A 17589-nucleotide genomic window follows, 5' to 3' on the forward strand; every position below is an offset into this window, starting at 1 on the left:
CTCTCTCTCTCTCTCCCTCTCTCTTGCTCTCTCCCTCTCTCTCTCTCCCTCGCTCCCTCTTTCTGGGTTTTATGTCTAATTACACACATGTAACAAAGGACACTGCAGTTCACAACAGGTATAAGGTGGCATTTTGTCTAATGGGAGAAGCCAATTAAAATCTAGATCTGACAGTTGTTAATGTAAAAGGTAGCTGTTTTGTCATCGGTGGAGAAATGATTATGGAGAGGATGGGAAACTGAGGTGTGAGTGTGTGTGAGACAGGGACAGAGAGAGAGAGAGTGTGTGTGTTTGTACATGTTAAACTTTGATTTGATTTGACATGCATCATCGTCCATGTGTGTGTGTGTGTGTGTGCATGTCTATGTGAGTGTGTGTGTGAGTGCATGTGTTTGTGCACCCATTGATGTGCATTTGCATAACTACATGAGACACGCTAGTGCTCGGCTAAATATCCTTTCTGTGTCTCTGCATCGTTTGGTATTCCCTCTGTGGCTTTGTCCTAATCACCAATGATAACGCTGCACCACCATCTCCTTCTACTGTTTAACCCCCCACACATGTAGATGTCACGATTAGAAAATTATTCAGTCACAACAATCCCCTTTATAACGTTCAAGCGGCATTTCCCATATTTTTCAGATTATATTCATCTGTTTTATGAACGCTTATGACGGACAGCAATCTGGTCTGGTAGTAAAAGGAGTGGTAAACTGCTAAATGAATGTTGATTGGCTGACAGCCGTTGTATATCACACCGTATACCTAGGGTATGACAAAACATGTATTTTTATTGCTTTAATTAGGTTGGGAACCAGTTTATAATAGCAATAAGGCACCTCTAGGATTTGTGGTATATTGGCCATATATCACACCCTCTCTGGCCTTATTGCTTAACTATATTCATGTTTTTATAGGACAGACCAAACCACTACTGTGTTGTGGTTTGTATCTTTGTTTAAGGAAATCAATACACATCAAGGTTAAATCAAATCAAAAATCAGATCTGGGTTCAAATATGATTTGAAATCATTTCAAATACAGTGCTTGAGTGAGCTCGCCTGGCTTAATGAAGGTCTGTTACACATATATTTCACACCTTCTCAGATTCTTTCATAAAATACCCCGACTTTTGAAAGAGAACAGGATTCTTTAACAACATCCCTGAATTTTAGACAGTGCTCTCCTCATCTACGAACTCCAAATACAGGACTATGTAAAGCCACAATATCTCCCCTTTGTCTTGTTTTTCCTTAACTGCCCACGTAGCTGCGCTCATTGAATTTCAATGGCTTCTCAAATCAGCCTCAATACACCATGTTCAGTCAGTTGGAAGCGCTTAGACGCGCGGTTCCATTTTACTAGCGCTGCGGGACTTCTTCCCTCTCCCTCTAACTGACCGCTTTCAAATCAGTTTCCTTCCTTTCAGTTTCCACCCCCCCATCAAATCTGTCGCCTCTGAAGTCTCACTTGCAATAGCAAACAAAGAGAATGCTATTCACTGTGAAAAAGCTTATTGCATTCTCCCAAAACAACAATTTACATACTAACCGAAAACAACTACATCGCATGATGCACAATTCATGAGCCAATTGTTTCAACAGTAGACTTTAAAAATGAGTTCACTACAATATACAGTTGAAGTCGGAAGTTTACAGACACCTTAGCCAAGTACATATAAACTCAGTTTTTCACAATTCCTGACATCTAATCCTAGTGAAAATTCCCTGTTTTAGGTCAGTTAGGATCACCAGTTTATTTTAAGAATGTGACATGTCAGAATAATAGTAGAGAGAATGATTTATTTCAGCTTTTATTTCTTTCATCACATTCCCAGTGGGTCAGAAGTTTACGTACACTCCATTAGTATTTGGTAGTGTTGGATTCGACATTTTGAACATTGAGATATTAAATAAATGATAGAAAAGAAGCATAGAATCAAAGGAGAAAGAGACTGGGCCTCTGTAGAAAGACAGATAGCTGTGGAATGTGTTGGAATGTGTTGGGGAACAGGAGCAGAGCAGGAGAGACAGTTGATACAGGGGAGACAGATGGACATCTGTGGATTAGATGAAGGAGGGGTTGAGGTCAGGGGGTGAGGACAGATTCCCTTAAGGGAGTAATACGGGTTTGATATTCTGTTACACTCTTTCTGTTGAACCATAAGATGTATGGACTGGAGAGAAGGTGTGTCTTAAGTAGGATGTATATAACTGTGATGAAGAGAAATGTTTTGGTGTCTGAATACAGCTGTACAGAACCTTTGGGAATAATTAAACTTGGTTAAAGCTGCTCTAGTGTCCGTGAGTAATTTATTCTGAAAAATAAGAACCTAACAGTAGCATTTCCTTTAAATTGTTTAAGTTTGGTCAAACGTTTCGGTTAGCCTTCCACAAGCTTCCCAAAATAAGTTGGGTGAATTGTGGCCCATTCCTCCTGACAGAGCTGGTGTAACTGAGTCAGGTTTGTAGGCCTCCTTGCTCGCACAAGCTTTTTCAGTTCTGCCCACAAATTTTCTATGGGATTGAGGTCAGGGCTTTGTGATGGCCACTCCAATACCGTGACTTTGTTGTCCTTAAGCCATTTTGCCACAACTTTGGAAGTATGCTTGGGGTAATTGTCCATTTGAAAGACCCATTTGCAACCAAGCTTTAACTTCCTGAATGATGTCTTGAGATGTTGCTTCAAAATAGCCACATCATTTTCCTCCCTCATGACGCCATCTATTTTGTGACGTGCACCAGTCCCTCCTGCAGCAAAGCACCCCCACATGATGTTGGGATGGTACTTCGGCTTGCAAGCCTCCCCCTTTTTCCTTCAAACATAACGATGGTCATTATGGCCAAACAGTTATATTTTTGTTTCATCAGACCAGAGGACATTTCTCCAGAAAGTACCATCTTTGTCCCCATGTGCAGTTGCAAACCATAGTCTGGCATTTTTATGGTGGTTTTGGAGCAGTGGCTTCTTCCTTGCTGAGCAGTCTTTCGGTACTTTTGTACCGGTTTCCTCCAGCATCTTCACAAGGTCCTTTTCTGTTGTTCTGGGATTGATTTGCACTTTTCGTACCAAAGTACGTTCATCTCTAGGAGACATAACGCGTCTCCTTCCTGAGCGGTATGACGGCTGCGTGGTCCCATGGTGTTTATACTTGCGTACTATTGTTTGTACCAATGAACGTGGTACTTTCAGGCATTTGGAAATTGCTCCCAAGGATGAACCAGACTTGTAGAGGTCTACAATTTTTTTCTGAGGTCTTGGCTGATTTCGTATGATGTCAGGCAAAGAGGCACTGTACAGTATACAGTAAATTATCAGTGAAATAATCTGTCTGTAAACAATTGTTGGAAAAATAACTTGTGTCATGCACAAAGTAAATGTCCTAACCGACTTGCCAAAACTATAGTTTGTTAAAAAGAAATTTGTGGAATGGTTGAAAAATGAGTTTTAATGATTCCAACCTAAGTGTATGTAAACTTCTGACTTCAACTGTATGTCGATGATGTGAAATGGCTAGTCCTGTATGGGTAGCCATTACGTGCCTGCTGTTGCTGGGTTTCAAGGTATATACTACTAATATAGGCTACTGTAGTGTCAGAGACAAAAAGGGGTCTTGTACTGTAAGTGGTTTGTTGCGTCCATAATGGGTCAATTAGCCTCTGGCATTAGGCCTTTGTAACTGGCCTGAGAGCGACTGGGTCCTGCGTAATATAACATTATCTTGAGGTTACTCAAGGATAGACACTCAGAGAGAGAGAGAGAGAGAGAGAGAGAGAGAGAGAGAGAGAGAGAGAGAGAGAGAGAGAGAGAAAGAGAGAGCAGAGAGAGACAGATTTACAGCAAAATTGCTTTGCTGTTGAAGACATCTGTACAAGATGGGGGTGGTAAGTGCTTGGATAAGAGTGTCTGCTATATGAAATAAATGTACATCTAAAAAGTAATTGAGATGATGACCATGTGACCAGCCAACTCCAGCCAACTCGTCATGAACTATTTACAAATTGAAAACACCCAATCTTGGGTGAGTGCTTAAATAAAAAGTCATTGGATCTGGCAAGCAGTAAAGGTACAAGCTGGGATCCTGTGATACAAAGGGAATGTGAGCTCTGGCCAAAAGTAGTGCACTACATAGGGAATAGGGTGCCATTTCAAATGCAAGACCAGTCCCAGTACTCCCATGACCTCCCAAACTCATAGAACAGTCATCTGCAGTATATGCAAATAACCCTGTGGGTTTGGGCTGCCAAAAGTAGCACAACATACCTTGAAAAGGGGGGCCATTTCAGACACAGCCCCAGTACTGAGACCTACAGATCAGTTGTCTGTTAGCTGTCTAAAAGGAGGGCAGGAGAAGGCTGTAGACAGACTGAGAGGGTGGTGATGGATGCGGTGGCATAAACTTGGCACCCAGGGTGGAGGGAGGCCAGCTCAGAGGGTGCCAGAGAAATGCCAGAGGGCTCCGCTGTGTTGGCATGGCCTGTTATTGGAGCAGTCACAGGCATCAGTGACATGCCAAATGCCACCCTCGCCTGAACAGTGGCTCTAAACAGTAACTAACCAGTGAGAGAAAAATAATAGCCATCTGCACTAGTGGTATGTGGTTGGATGATGTACTCGGTGTGGGGACCAGAAGTCCTCACAAGGATAGTAAAACAAGGAAAATTCGGACAAGTGGGGAATATTTCGCCAGGCCCAACAAGGAAAAAGGCTATTTTAGGGGTTAGGTTTAGGGTGAGGATTACAATTAGAATTAGGGTTAGGGATTGGGGGTGAGGTGTAGGTTTCGAGGTTAGGGGTAGGTTTAAGGGTTAGGGTTAAGGTTAAGGCTAAGGAAAATAGGATTTTGAATGGGAATAAATGTTTTGGTCCCCATAAGGATAGTGTTTTTGTGTGCATGTGTATGCATGAGTGTTTATTTGAGATAAAGGGTGACATTTTGACTATTCAACTTAGCATTTGTTGTAGTCCAAATAGTGTTTAGTTTCAAATACACCGTGTGGCAAAGCTCTAAACCTAAATACAGACTTTCGACCCTCGCATGGATGTCACGCTGCACAATTAAAAGCTTCTGGAATACATGAAACAACACATTGAGTGAAAAATCTAAATACTCCCTGTTGGCTTTTCATTCAAATCAGAGGTGGGATTCATCCCAACAACTTCATTCCCTATTCCCTCCCTTCTAGAATCGAATACGCTCTGATATGCCATCAATCCACACATCGTCAAAATTGATCTTATTTTACAGGTCGACTTGTTCTCACTACCTTTGATCAGTGGACTTGACGGGGTAGTAAATATCTTTGAGAATATTATTAACCCTGAAAAAATTATTGTTTCGAAAACATTGTTGAGGTACAATCCTGACATGGGCACAGCCATTAACCGGTTGATGATCATGTTCAATGGGAGGCATCTAAAAATAATTGCAGGCTGCTTCATGTTATCTAGTGGAGGTTGCCATGACAACCCTGCTTGTTTTCATGTCAAAGGGGCCAGCTGAGACTATGCCAGCTCTGTAGCGGGATGGAATGGGGCAGGGAGGGATGGAGTGAGGCAGGGAGGGATGGAGGGAGGCAGGGAGGGATGGAGGGAGGCAGGGAGGGATGGAGTGAGGCAGGGAGGGATGGAGTGAGGCAGGGAGGGATGGAGTGAGGCAGGGAGGGATGGAGGGAGGCAGGGAGGGATGGAGGGAGGCAGGGAGGGATGGAGGGAGCCAGAAAGAGGAGTAAAAACCCAGGGCTGTCAAGTCACTCTCTCCTTTTCCTCCTCCTCTTCCTCTTGCCCAATCTTTCTCTCCATCTTTCTCTTTATTCTCTCCCTCTCCATCTCTCTCTTTCTGTCCATCTTTCTCTTTCTCTCTCTCTCTCTCTCTCTCTCCATCTTTCCCTTCCTCTTTCTCCTCGTCTTTCTCTCCATCTCTCTCTCTCGCCCTCCAGCTCTCTCTCTCTCTCTCTCCATCACAAAATGTTTCTTAATCTCTTTGCAACCTGGCCTCAGGGAAATGTGTAGGATTTGGTATGTAAATGAGTTCCCTCCATTTAGTATGATATATTACTTGACGTTAGGTCACGTCAGGAATCGAAAAGTGGTCGTACAATATCATACGAATTGGATGAAGTAACTTATCATTCGTATTATACATCTTCTTTCCGAAACCAGGCTGCTTAGGAGGTACATTTTTAGTTAGCTGAACAAATGACAAAAGTTGACAATGACAAAAGGAGAACTTACTTAAAAGGTTAGGAGAACTAATAACAAAGGTCAGGATAATTTACATAGCAGGTTAGGTGAATTAAGTTAAGGAAAAGGGTTAGGGGAAGGTTTAGCTAAAATGTTACAGTTGTCCCCAACGCGACTCCAACATGTAACCTTTGGATTGCTAGATGGTATATGCCCACCCATCCGACCTCCATCATTTTGTTTCTGTCTTAAGTAACCAGACCATTATTGCATATCATACTTGGAGGTGCAAAAATCAAATGTAAAAAAGTTGATGCCTGTCTGCTCTTTGCCCAGTATCTACTGTCCCTCCCATCTGTACAGAGAGGAGAGCCTAATACATGGGCATACCACTCCTGGCTCCATGGAAACACAACGTACTTCAGGGACACACAGTCAGTGGACTTTGACTCATTTTCACTATTTTCTTACTGTGACCATGTTCAAGGGTACTGATGCTGAGGCTGATTCTCCCCCCTCTCCGCTCCCCTCCTCCGCCTATCCACAGACACTAGCAGCCAATCCCAACTACCCCCCTAACACACACACACTCCCCCCTCCCTGCGGAGCTAAAAATGGAAAGGCTAAAAATAGACGGCAGAGATTTTTCACTTGAGAGAGCAAAAATTACCTGCAGCCAAAAAATGTCAGGCGGAGGCTTGTCGATGGGCTATTTATAGTGTTGGAACATGTGTAATCGGTCACAACGTGACAAGTGCAATTACAGAAGGAGACGTTGACATTTGTTCAGCCAATGTTCATATTATTTTTATAGACCCTGAGTGAACGGCAACCAAAACACTTCGTTGTGATGTTATTTCAATACCAAGTCAACTCCACTCTTTTTGCTCAAATTGCACATGGTTCAGTGCCCTGAGTAAGAACACACAAAGGCCAGAATTCGCACACACACACACACACACACACACACACACACACACACACACACACACACACACACACACACACACACACACACACACACACACACACACACACACACACACACACACACACACACACACACACACACACACCAACTGTCCGTTTATTTAGTCTTTTCATGAGTTTGATGATTTTTTTGGTTTTCAGCTTATATTGTGCCAAATCCATTATGATAGCCAAGACCTAGCAAACAAAGCGACTTCTTCCAGGAGATAGCGGATCAACCCAAAATATTGCCCATATATGAATTTAGTCATGTATTTCTATTTTGACATTTCATTTCAAATCAAATCAGTTGATTGTAGTGATACACGTTACCCGTTTCCTCTTGCACGTGATGCCAGCCTCTGGGGCTGAGAGGGATTGCTAGGAAGAGAAATGTTCAGATCAATGGTGTACGGATGGGTACACCGTCCGTCGTTGGAGCGCTCGGCCAAGCCATCAAAAGTCTTCATTTACGACCCCTCATCCCCAACGATGTTATCTTCCTTGTTAGTACTGATTGACTGATATTGATTTATTACTATTAGTGTATCATGAGGAATATACATAATGGGCCACTGAAATCTACAATGTTATGTTTGTTATTGTTTTTGCCAGTAATGTGATGACTCAGCACAGGAACACTGGCAGCCTCATTTGGCCTAATTCTTAAAAGAGATGGATGTTTTTAAAAGCAAGCGTGCACCAGAGATTACAATCATGTTCGACGTCACTCGTCGGTCTCCCTGAAAACAAAGGCCGTGTGATCAGGATCTGAAACACCGTCTAAAATGGTAACCTAGCTGATTAATGCACAATGGACAATGCTAAAGCCAGAGGTTTGTCTGAAATGGAAATGTGTGCTTATTGAGAAGGGAGACTAAAGGGAGGGGGTTCAGTTCTGTCTTTCTGATGTGGCTAGGAAGTGTCTAGGCTAGGGATGCAGTCTGTGAAGGACAGATGGTGTTCCTTTCCAAAAGGGTGGAGTGTATACTGGTGGTATTATAATCCCCTTGGCATGTTAGTAAAAGCAAGACAGAGAACGACACAGAGCAGAGGGGCTACAGATAGGTGTGGGGGGGGGGTAAGCTCTGTATTACCTACAGTGCTCTGAGAAACGCATCACACACCGCCACATCAATTCATTTCCACACTTTGCTTTTATCAAAACTAACTTGCAAGCCTTTCATCTTGCACATTTTCCATTCCAGCCTATTTTCAAAGAAACAACACAGGAAAAATCAATGTACTCCATCTGCCTTTTGCATCGTTCTTCAATTGCAGTGGCATTTGCGCATGGCATGAAAATGTAAAAAATAACTTCAATTTTCTCAACAACAAAATAATATTTAAATGTATTTGGGTATATATTCCCATTCTAAATCAACTAATATGGCAGCTTGATGACTTGAAATATGTTTTACCATTTTGACACCATTGTGTCACCAGTAGGAGTAGTAACATCAATGACAATCTCTCACGGACAGACTTAAATAAACGTACGTAAACGTAAACATAAATGGTAATGTAGGTCTGTCATGATACCACAGGATGTGTGCGATAATGAGCAGTATTAGTTTCCCAGGTGTTAGCATCATTTCGGAAGGGGAGGGGACATTTGGCCTGCCCCTAACTTGCCAAGAGAGAGGGTGGAGCTCTTCGTTCCAGGTTCCGATCCTCGTTTTGTCTCTTGTCTTAACACGTATGGACCCAGAACTTAATCGAGCATCTGACCAATTGCGCAAGTCTTTGGTTCTGGGTTAACTGAGATTATACCATCTGACAGTTACGCCAATGATCCATTTGAGGTAAAATAGGATGTTCTGAAATGGAGGCCACAGATGCTCAAATCTAACCTAATTAACCCTTTATAAAGAATTTACTAAAGTGATATGATTAATCATTTTGCTCACAATGTCATTTCCCTTCATTTAAACTGAGTAACACCAAATGACACTTTTGATCAAATTATCAATGGAATTCTCAAATGTATGACAGACTAAAAGGGTGTGATTAGCTAATACTTTTCTTTAATATAGACCCCTCCCCCAATAACAATTTGCCACTAGAGGGAACGCTAAAGATTCTTGTATATCTTTGTAATCGTTGTGATTTTCAAGGCGTTCACCCCAAATGACATTAAACTTCGGGACACATATGATATTTGTAAAAACAAGTTATTTTAATAGGCATCTTTCTTTTTATTGATGATCTATACAATATATACAAGTAGTTTGTTTACTTTCTATCATAAACAAATAATAGATATCTAAATCTCAATAGATCTCAAAATCCCCGAAACATGTCACTGTACAACTCTACTGGGTCACTACCGGGACAAGCAAATTGGCTTACTCTTAAGTACTTTAAAGATGGAATCCGCATTAGGGGAAAACAGCACTACAGTCCGCCCCATGGCCGTAGTTATTGTTTTGTTGACGAAGCAGAGGTGGTGAGCGTCACGCATCGAGGTAAAAATTGCAGTCCATATTGTGCTGTTCTATCGCTCGTGCAGTGATGTCAGAAGGGAAGAAAACGGTGTTTGTTGTTTGCAGTAACTTCTTTGTTGTTGTATAATATCCCAAACTGACGTGGCCGTTTCAACAATTAAAGATTCTAGCTTTAAACAATGCATAAACAGAAAGTTTTGCTGTATAAATGACTTGCATTACGTTTTATCATTGATAAACAGACCGATGTAAACAAAAACACGTACGATGTGTAGCTATTTGGGATAGGGGGAAATATTTTCACGTCCGGATGAAAAGCGTGCCCAAAGTAAACTGCCTGTCACTCAGGCCCAGAAGCTAGGATATGCATATAGAATGGTAGACTTAGATAGAAAACACTCTAAAGTTTCTAAAACGGTTGAAATTATGTCTGTTTGTATAACAGAACTGATATAGCAGGCGAAACCTAAGGACAAACCACCCCCCCCAAAAAATTAATTCTCCTTACCACTGTTTTCAATGGCTAGTACTATAATTATAAGCCCAAGTCCTCCCAAATTGCAGTTCTCTGGGCATCCACTAGATGTTAACAGTCTTTAGAAAGAGTTTCAGGCTGGTTTTTGGAAAAATGCCCCAGAAATTGTAGTTTTCTAGGTGGCTCCCATTTTAGCTGTGAAGGAAAGCGCATGAAGGAAAAGCGCATGAAGGAAAGCGCATTTTTTTCTTATTTATCTCCGGTAATGAACATACTATTCTCCGTCTTAAATTGTATTGTTTATTTGCGTATTAGGATACCTAAAGTTGGATTATAAACGTTGTTTGCATTTTTTAAATCTGACATGGCGGCTGGATTAACAACAAGTTAAGCTTTATTTTGATGTATTGCACTTGTGATTTCATGAAAGTTTCATATTTATAGTAATTTAATTTGAATTTGGCGCTCTGCCGTTTCACCGGATGTTGTTGAGGTGTCCAGCTAGCGGCACGTCTTTCCCAAACAGGTTTAAAGTGTTTTTCATTGTTGCAAAGGCGAGGGACGCAAATGCTACCACAATTCAAGAATGACCCTTTTAGCTCCTTAGATGTACTGCCACACTCTCCTGGGCCCGTATTCATTAAGTGTCTCAAACAGGAGTGCTGATTTATGATCAGTTTCGCCTTATAGATCACAATGAATAAGATTACAAGGATAGGGGGCACTTGATCCTAGATCAGTACTCCTACTTTAGAGACGCTTTATGAATACAGGCACTGGACTTGTTGGCTGAAAGTCTTCAATTAGTGTGCTCAACTAAATTGGTCACTTACACAAGACAATGCATATTCAGTTTGCAGCTGTGGGCTGAAATTCTCCTGGCTGCCCACAAACAAAATCTTAGCCCATTGGAAATTCATGAATTGCATTTCAATTTACTTCCTGAACAGACTGAGTTTCAAACGGAATTGACTCCAACCCTGCTGTTTGGTGTCTACCATAGAAATATAATTCCTAGAACATAATTCTATATCTATGGTAGGCACCAAGCAATGTGGTTGGAGTCAATTCACTTTTCTAAGAATTATATTTATACGGTACCTTCATAGGGGGGATGGATAGAGGCTTGCCCTGCTTGTCCAGGGAGATGTAGGTGAAGAAGGCTGTGACGGCCCGATACTTCCCCTTCTCAGCCTCTATCAGAGGATCGGCGTCCACAAACACCTCGATCTCCATAGACTTGTTACTGGCGAATGTCGCCCTCCCCGAGACAGTTACCACACAGCCTGGGGACGAAGAGGGAACATTTCATCAATGGACCCTATAACATAACAGGAATACTGCAGCATGCAATTACCACATATAGCAAATTTGACGTGATATCTACATAAATAATCGCCACCTCCTTGTGGACAGTTTTCAAATGGAAGTTGAGACATCCCGCGGCTAGAGGATTTGTCAGTATTACAGCAATTTAGGCCATGCTGTGCATTACTATAAGTAAAATGTTGCCAATGGTATGACAATAATAGTCCGAGTTGGCTAAAGTACAGGGTTCTGGAAGTGAATTAGACCTCTGAACCTGTGTTCCGGTTCAGATTTGCGAGAGATTAAAGTCAAACTATGAGTAGGCACAGGAATTACAAGTCGAAGGTCCCAAGATGTCAGGCAACAGTTTAGAATTTGGCTTTGCAAGACCGAAAAACAACAACACTGGCTTCGTCACATGTTTATTACAAAGTCATTCAATGACTTGTACAACACAATATCTGATGCCTGTGCCTCTGAGTGAAAGATATCATGAAAAGAAAGAACACATCTTTATTTCTAAGCACTGAACAACTCAACTTTTTTTCATGTTCCATCCACCCAGGGAATAATTAAGACTTATTTGTTTTTCATCCTTGTTCACTTTTATCTCAGCCAACCATGTTTAACAACTACAAAGTGCTCACAGCAGCATATCCTCCGGCACAAGACGACAACTAAGTGGGAATTTAAATCTGGTTGGTTTTTGCTAATGGTCTTTGTTGAGAACATAGACACGGAATATAATCGGTGCTGTAAAAAAAGAAAAAACGTTATTGGTTGACCACTTTATGGTGTATTTAGAAGGAAAATGTCGTTTTTATTGTTCAAAGTCATTATTTTTAATTATTTTTTAATGAACATTTCAATGTATCTGCAACATGGCTGCATTCAAAATAACTCATCAAATGTGCAAAACCTAGGCCCATTCACAATAAAACTGAACGGAAAACATACAAAAAATGTGGACGTGAACCTGAAAGGCCAAACAGGCAGTATATCTAGAAAGTACATCTGTCGCTGGCACTGAGACCAGAGACTTTGCACAGACGTGCGTCAACCGTGCCAGGAACCACACTCGTCATCCAAAGTTTCCCTCTCACGTCTGCTCGCTTTGATCTTATCAACTCTGGATCTCATCACAATTTCACCTCTTTTATTTTTCCATTACACTCGGCCAGATGAGAGAGACAGCCTTACGAGACATGCCTCTCCTGTAATGCCTGAACTACTGAAAATACAGTCTATACAGTCAGGGGGGTTCAACTCGGCACCACGAGTTCTGATGGTTTTTGCTTTGGGTCTAGTACTGGTCTCAAGTGGTAAACACACTCACCCTAGATCTTTCAAATGGTCCTGATTCTAGTCAGTACAAAAACAGTGAGACAAACACAAAAGTAGTCCAGTAATAGCCCAATGAAACCCTTCAACCCCCTAAGATCAATGTCCGCGCCCCTGCTGAAATCGAATTAGCGTCATAAAAACATCCGCGTCAAAATCTCTCTGTTTAAAGTTAGAGATATCTGCGTCTCAATCCACCGCATCCGCCGACGTAACAGTTCCGCATCTGCGGTGAAAGGTCACAGAGTTAAGAGTGGTGTTTGTCAGACCATGACACAACCCGAAAATCGGCCTCCTCACAAAATTGTCTGTAGCGCCCAAACAGTTTAGCCTAAACACTAATACGACCCCTATGTGTGAAGGTGAGACTCTCATGAACACACGTACATGTCGGTTGTAGGCCTCACAAGACTCGTCTCAAGGTCCCCCGGTACCAGTCTAAAAAATGAATGGCAGTATATATAGAGACTGTTTTGTGACAACAATAAGAGGTTAAATACATGTACAAAAAAATATATAATAATAATGTTTCCGGATCTTTCTTATATCGCTCAGATATAGGATAGACACTTCAGAACAAACTTCCTTTAGATTTTTTGGGAGAGACTATCTGTTGTTCCATGTAGTGAATTTGTTATTCAATGCGCTTGTATAACATCAAATACTTTTTAATATATATTTTTTTATAATTCAAGGGGTGTTAAAATTCAAAATCAAATAGCAAAATAATCCTTGGTACAAACTTTTTTTTTTTAATTTAAAGTTTTCTTGTTGTTCAATCAACCAACAAAACACATTCCACATTCACAGATGTGACAGGCTTTAAAAAAATAAAAACTCAAAAAATATAATAATAATACTTATGAAAAAATAAAAAATAAAAATACAATTAAAATGAAAGATAAAGTCAAATAAAAACACTTATTTTTCTTAATCTGTTTATTTTCCTTGGTGCGTATATATATATATATATATATATATATATATATATATATATATACATACATACGTACATACATACACACATAAATACATACATACATACATACATACATACATACATACATACATACATACATACATACATACATACATGCATACATACTCAAAAACAAAATTTAATTAAAAACACAAAACAAACATATAACACTTGCAGCAGCACTATCAATTTTACAGTACCTTACACAACATGTATCTGTGCATTTCCCTAGTCACCCCGTTCACTCTGTCCGGTTTGAAATATAGCTGAATAGTGGAGACCAGAGTCTATCAAACTTGGGCTGTCTCTTGTGGAGGTCATAAGTGAGCTTTTCAAGAGGAAGAAAGTCAACAATCTGGTCAATCCACATTTTAAATGTAGGAGGGGTATTAGAGGCCCACAATAGAAGAATATCAAATAAAATAAAATACAATTTTATTTGTCACATACACATGGTTAGCAGATGTTAGTGCGAGTGTAGCGAAATGCTTGTGCTTCTAGTTCCGACAATGCAGTAATAACCAACAAGTAATCTAGCTAACAATTCCAAAACTAATACCTTATAGACACAAGTGTAAGGGGATAAAGAATATGTACATAAAGATATATGAATGAGTGATGGTACAGAGCGGCATAGGCAAGATACAGTAGATGGTATTGAGTGCAGTGTATACATATGAGATGAGTATGTAAACAAAGTGGCATAGTTAAAGTGGCTAGTGATACATGTATTACATAAGGATGCAGTAGATGATATAGAGTACAGAATATACGTATACATATGAGATGACTAATGTAGGGTATGTAAACATTATATTAGGTAGCATTGTTTAAAGTGGCTAGTGATATATTTTACATCAATTTCCCATCAATTCCCATTATTACAGTGGCTGGAGATGAGTCAGTGTGTTGGCAGCAGCCACTCAATGTTAGTGGTGTCTGTTTAACAGTCTGATGGCCTTGAGATAGAAGCTGTTTTTCAGTCTCTCGGTCCCAGCTTTGATGCACCTGTACTGACCTCGCCTTCTGGATGATAGCGGGGTGAACAGGCAGTGGCTCGGGTGGTTGTTGTCCTTGATGATCTTTATGGCCTTCCTGTGACATCTGGTGGTGTAGGTATCCTGGAGGCCAGGTACCCTCTGGAGAGCCTTACTGTTGTGGGCGGAGCAGTTGCCGTACCAGGCGGTGATACAGCCCGACAGGATTCTCTCGATTGTGCATCTGTAGAAGTTTGTGAGTGCTTTTGGTGACAAGCCAAATTTCTTCAGCCTCCTGAGGTTGAAGAGGCGCTGCTGCGCCTTCTTCACGATGCTGTCTGTGTGGGTGGACCAATTCAGTTTGTCTGTGATGTGTACGCCGAGGAACTTAAAATTTACTACCCTCTCCACTACTGTTCCATCGATGTGGATAGGGGGGTGTTCCCTCTGCTGTTTCCTGAAGTCCACAATCATCTCCTTAGTTTTGTTGACGTTGAGTGTGAGGTTATTTTCCTGACACCACACTCCGAGGGCCCTCACCTCCTCCCTGTAGGCCGTCTCGTCGTTGTTGGTAATCAAGCCTACCACTGTTGTGTCGTCCGCAAACTTGATAATTGATTTGGAGGCGTGCATGGCCACGCAGTCGTGGATGAACAGGGAGTACAGGAGAGGGCTCAGAACGCACCTTTGTGGGGCCCCAGTGTTGAGGATCAGCGGGGTGGAGATGTTGTTGCCTACCCTCACCACCTGGGGGCGGCCCGTCAGGAAGTCCAGCACCCAGTTGCACAGGGCGGGGTCGAGACCCAGGGTCTCGAGCTTGATGACGAGCTTGGAGGGTACTATGGTGTTGAATGCCGAGCTGTAGTCGATGAACAGCATTCTCACATAGGTATTCCTCTTGTCCAGATGGGTTAGGACAGTGTGCAGTGTGGTTGAGATTGCATCGTCTGTGGACCTATTTGGGCGGTAAGCAAATTGGAGTGGGTCTAGGGTGTCAGGTAGGGTGGAGGTGATATGGTCCTTCACTAGTCTCTCAAAGCACTTCATGATGACGGAAGTGAGTGCTACGGGGCGGTAGTCGTTTAGCTCAGTTACATTAGCTTGTGCTGCAGGCCGCCTGCAGAAACACCCATAATACTTGGATTGCTCCTTATCAGCTCTGCCAGAGGCTCCGCCCCCAACAAGTAGAGCAGGGGGGACAGCGAGCACCCTTGTCTTGTGCTTCCAGAAGGAATCTGTCAGAGTTCAGTCCATTAGTAGTCACCATGGCATTTGGATGAGAGTATAGTGATTTGATCCATTTAATAAAATGTGGGCCCATATTGAACTTTTCTAAGACTGAAAACAGAAAGCTCCACTCCATCCTGTCAAACTCCTTCTCAGCATCCAGTGAAGCCAGCAGGACAGGGGTCTTCTGTGCGTTTACTTGATCAATAATATCAAAAAGACGGCGAATGTTATCAGAAGAGTATCTGTCTCTAATAAATCCAGTTTGGTCTGCTTTTATTATTTTGGGAAGAAGAGTGTTTAGTCTTTTGGTGAGCAATTTGGTAATTATTTTATAGTAGAAATCCAACAAGCTTATGGGCCGGAAGGACGAGCAGGATAGGGGGTCCTTGTCCTTTTTTAGCAACACTGTAATGCGAGCTGTGTGCATTGAGTCTGGGAGAACTCTGTTTTTGCAAAAATCCTCCAGCATTGACATGAAGATAGGTCGGAGCTGAGGCCAAAAAGCTTTGTAGAACTCTCTGGAGAATCCATCTGGGCCTGGGGACTTATTAGGTGGCATGGAGGTAATTGCCTCCAGGATCTCCTCAGGAGTGAAGGGGGAGTTGAGATCTTCCTGGTCGGTCTCTGATAGTTTAGGTAGCGAGATTCCCTCTAGGAAAAAGTGGAGTTCTGCCTCCGTGTGTTTTCTCTCAGAGGTGTATAGTTTGCAGTAAAAATCATCAAAAATCATTTTTCCTTTTTTAGAGCATATAGTATCTTTTTCCGTTTTATTGCATGCCCTAGACCATGGCAGTTCCATGTCAATAGATTTAAGGTACTAGTCATCGTCATCGAACAGTAATCGAACTTTAGTGCAAGTCATCGCTGGGTAAAAGTGGATAGTAATTACAGCTGCGTTCACATAAAAGGAAAATAAATGGTGTACATAAAATAATAATCTCTGAACACCCCAGCCGAGTTCCCAAACAACTCGACACATCCCACATCCCCCCCGCTCAGTCTCAATTCTGTGTTCCGAATAAAACAAAAACCGGGAACAGTGAGCAACGCACAACGTCTCCCTCTCCCCACCAAAGAAATGCCTGTGAATCTCAGGAATCTCAGGAAACGTATGGTGATTGGGCGCGGTGGTTGTCTGGCTGCTGGTGGGGGCCTCAGTGCTCAGTGAGCTCTCTCTCTATGGGCCTGTCGGTGGACAGGTGGAGCCACTTGGGAAGTTTGTCTTGCAGGTAGCGGATCAGTGGCATGTTTCCCTCTTCTTTTTCGCCCAGATTGAATAGAACACAATTATTCCTTCGCCCCCTGTTTTCCAGGTCCTTTGTTTTCTCTTCCAGATGCTCGGTTTTCTTTTTAGCATATGCTATTGTTTCCATGGCATCTGGCAATAAGTTTTCCATGGATAGGATTCGCCCCTCTGCCTCGTCCAGGCGCACCGCGTTTATAGTTATCTTGTTGTTGATGTCAGGCAAAGCGTTTTCCAGGATTGTCACCTTGCCCCCTATCGCACTGAGCTGAGAGTTAATGGCATCTAATTTGGTGTTTAGTTCTGTACGTTGGGATCTCAACTCAGAAAGGATGTCTTCGACAGAGTGCGAGGTTGGCATTCGTTGTGCCTCGGGGGGGAGCGGGTTCTCTTGCTCCTGGCTAATGGCGCTAGTTTTTTCTGAAGCTAGCTTCTTC

General features: G+C 42.0%; 1 protein-coding gene across 6 annotated transcripts in view; it reads right to left on the minus strand.

The window, feature by feature from the left end:
• acot7 (acyl-CoA thioesterase 7) overlaps window positions 1-17589 on the minus strand; it is a 74575-nt gene that overhangs the window by 9199 nt on the left and 47787 nt on the right. For all 6 annotated transcript variants that reach the window (XM_052482936.1, XM_052482934.1, XM_052482935.1 and 3 more), the window contains one exon: window positions 11176-11360. In XM_052482936.1, the coding sequence (XP_052338896.1) occupies window positions 11176-11360 (185 nt within the window). The remainder of the gene's footprint in view (window positions 1-11175; window positions 11361-17589) is intronic.

Source organism: Oncorhynchus keta, chromosome 28, assembly GCF_023373465.1.
Source record: "Oncorhynchus keta strain PuntledgeMale-10-30-2019 chromosome 28, Oket_V2, whole genome shotgun sequence".
In the NCBI taxonomy this organism is placed as follows: Eukaryota; Metazoa; Chordata; class Actinopteri; order Salmoniformes; family Salmonidae; genus Oncorhynchus; species Oncorhynchus keta.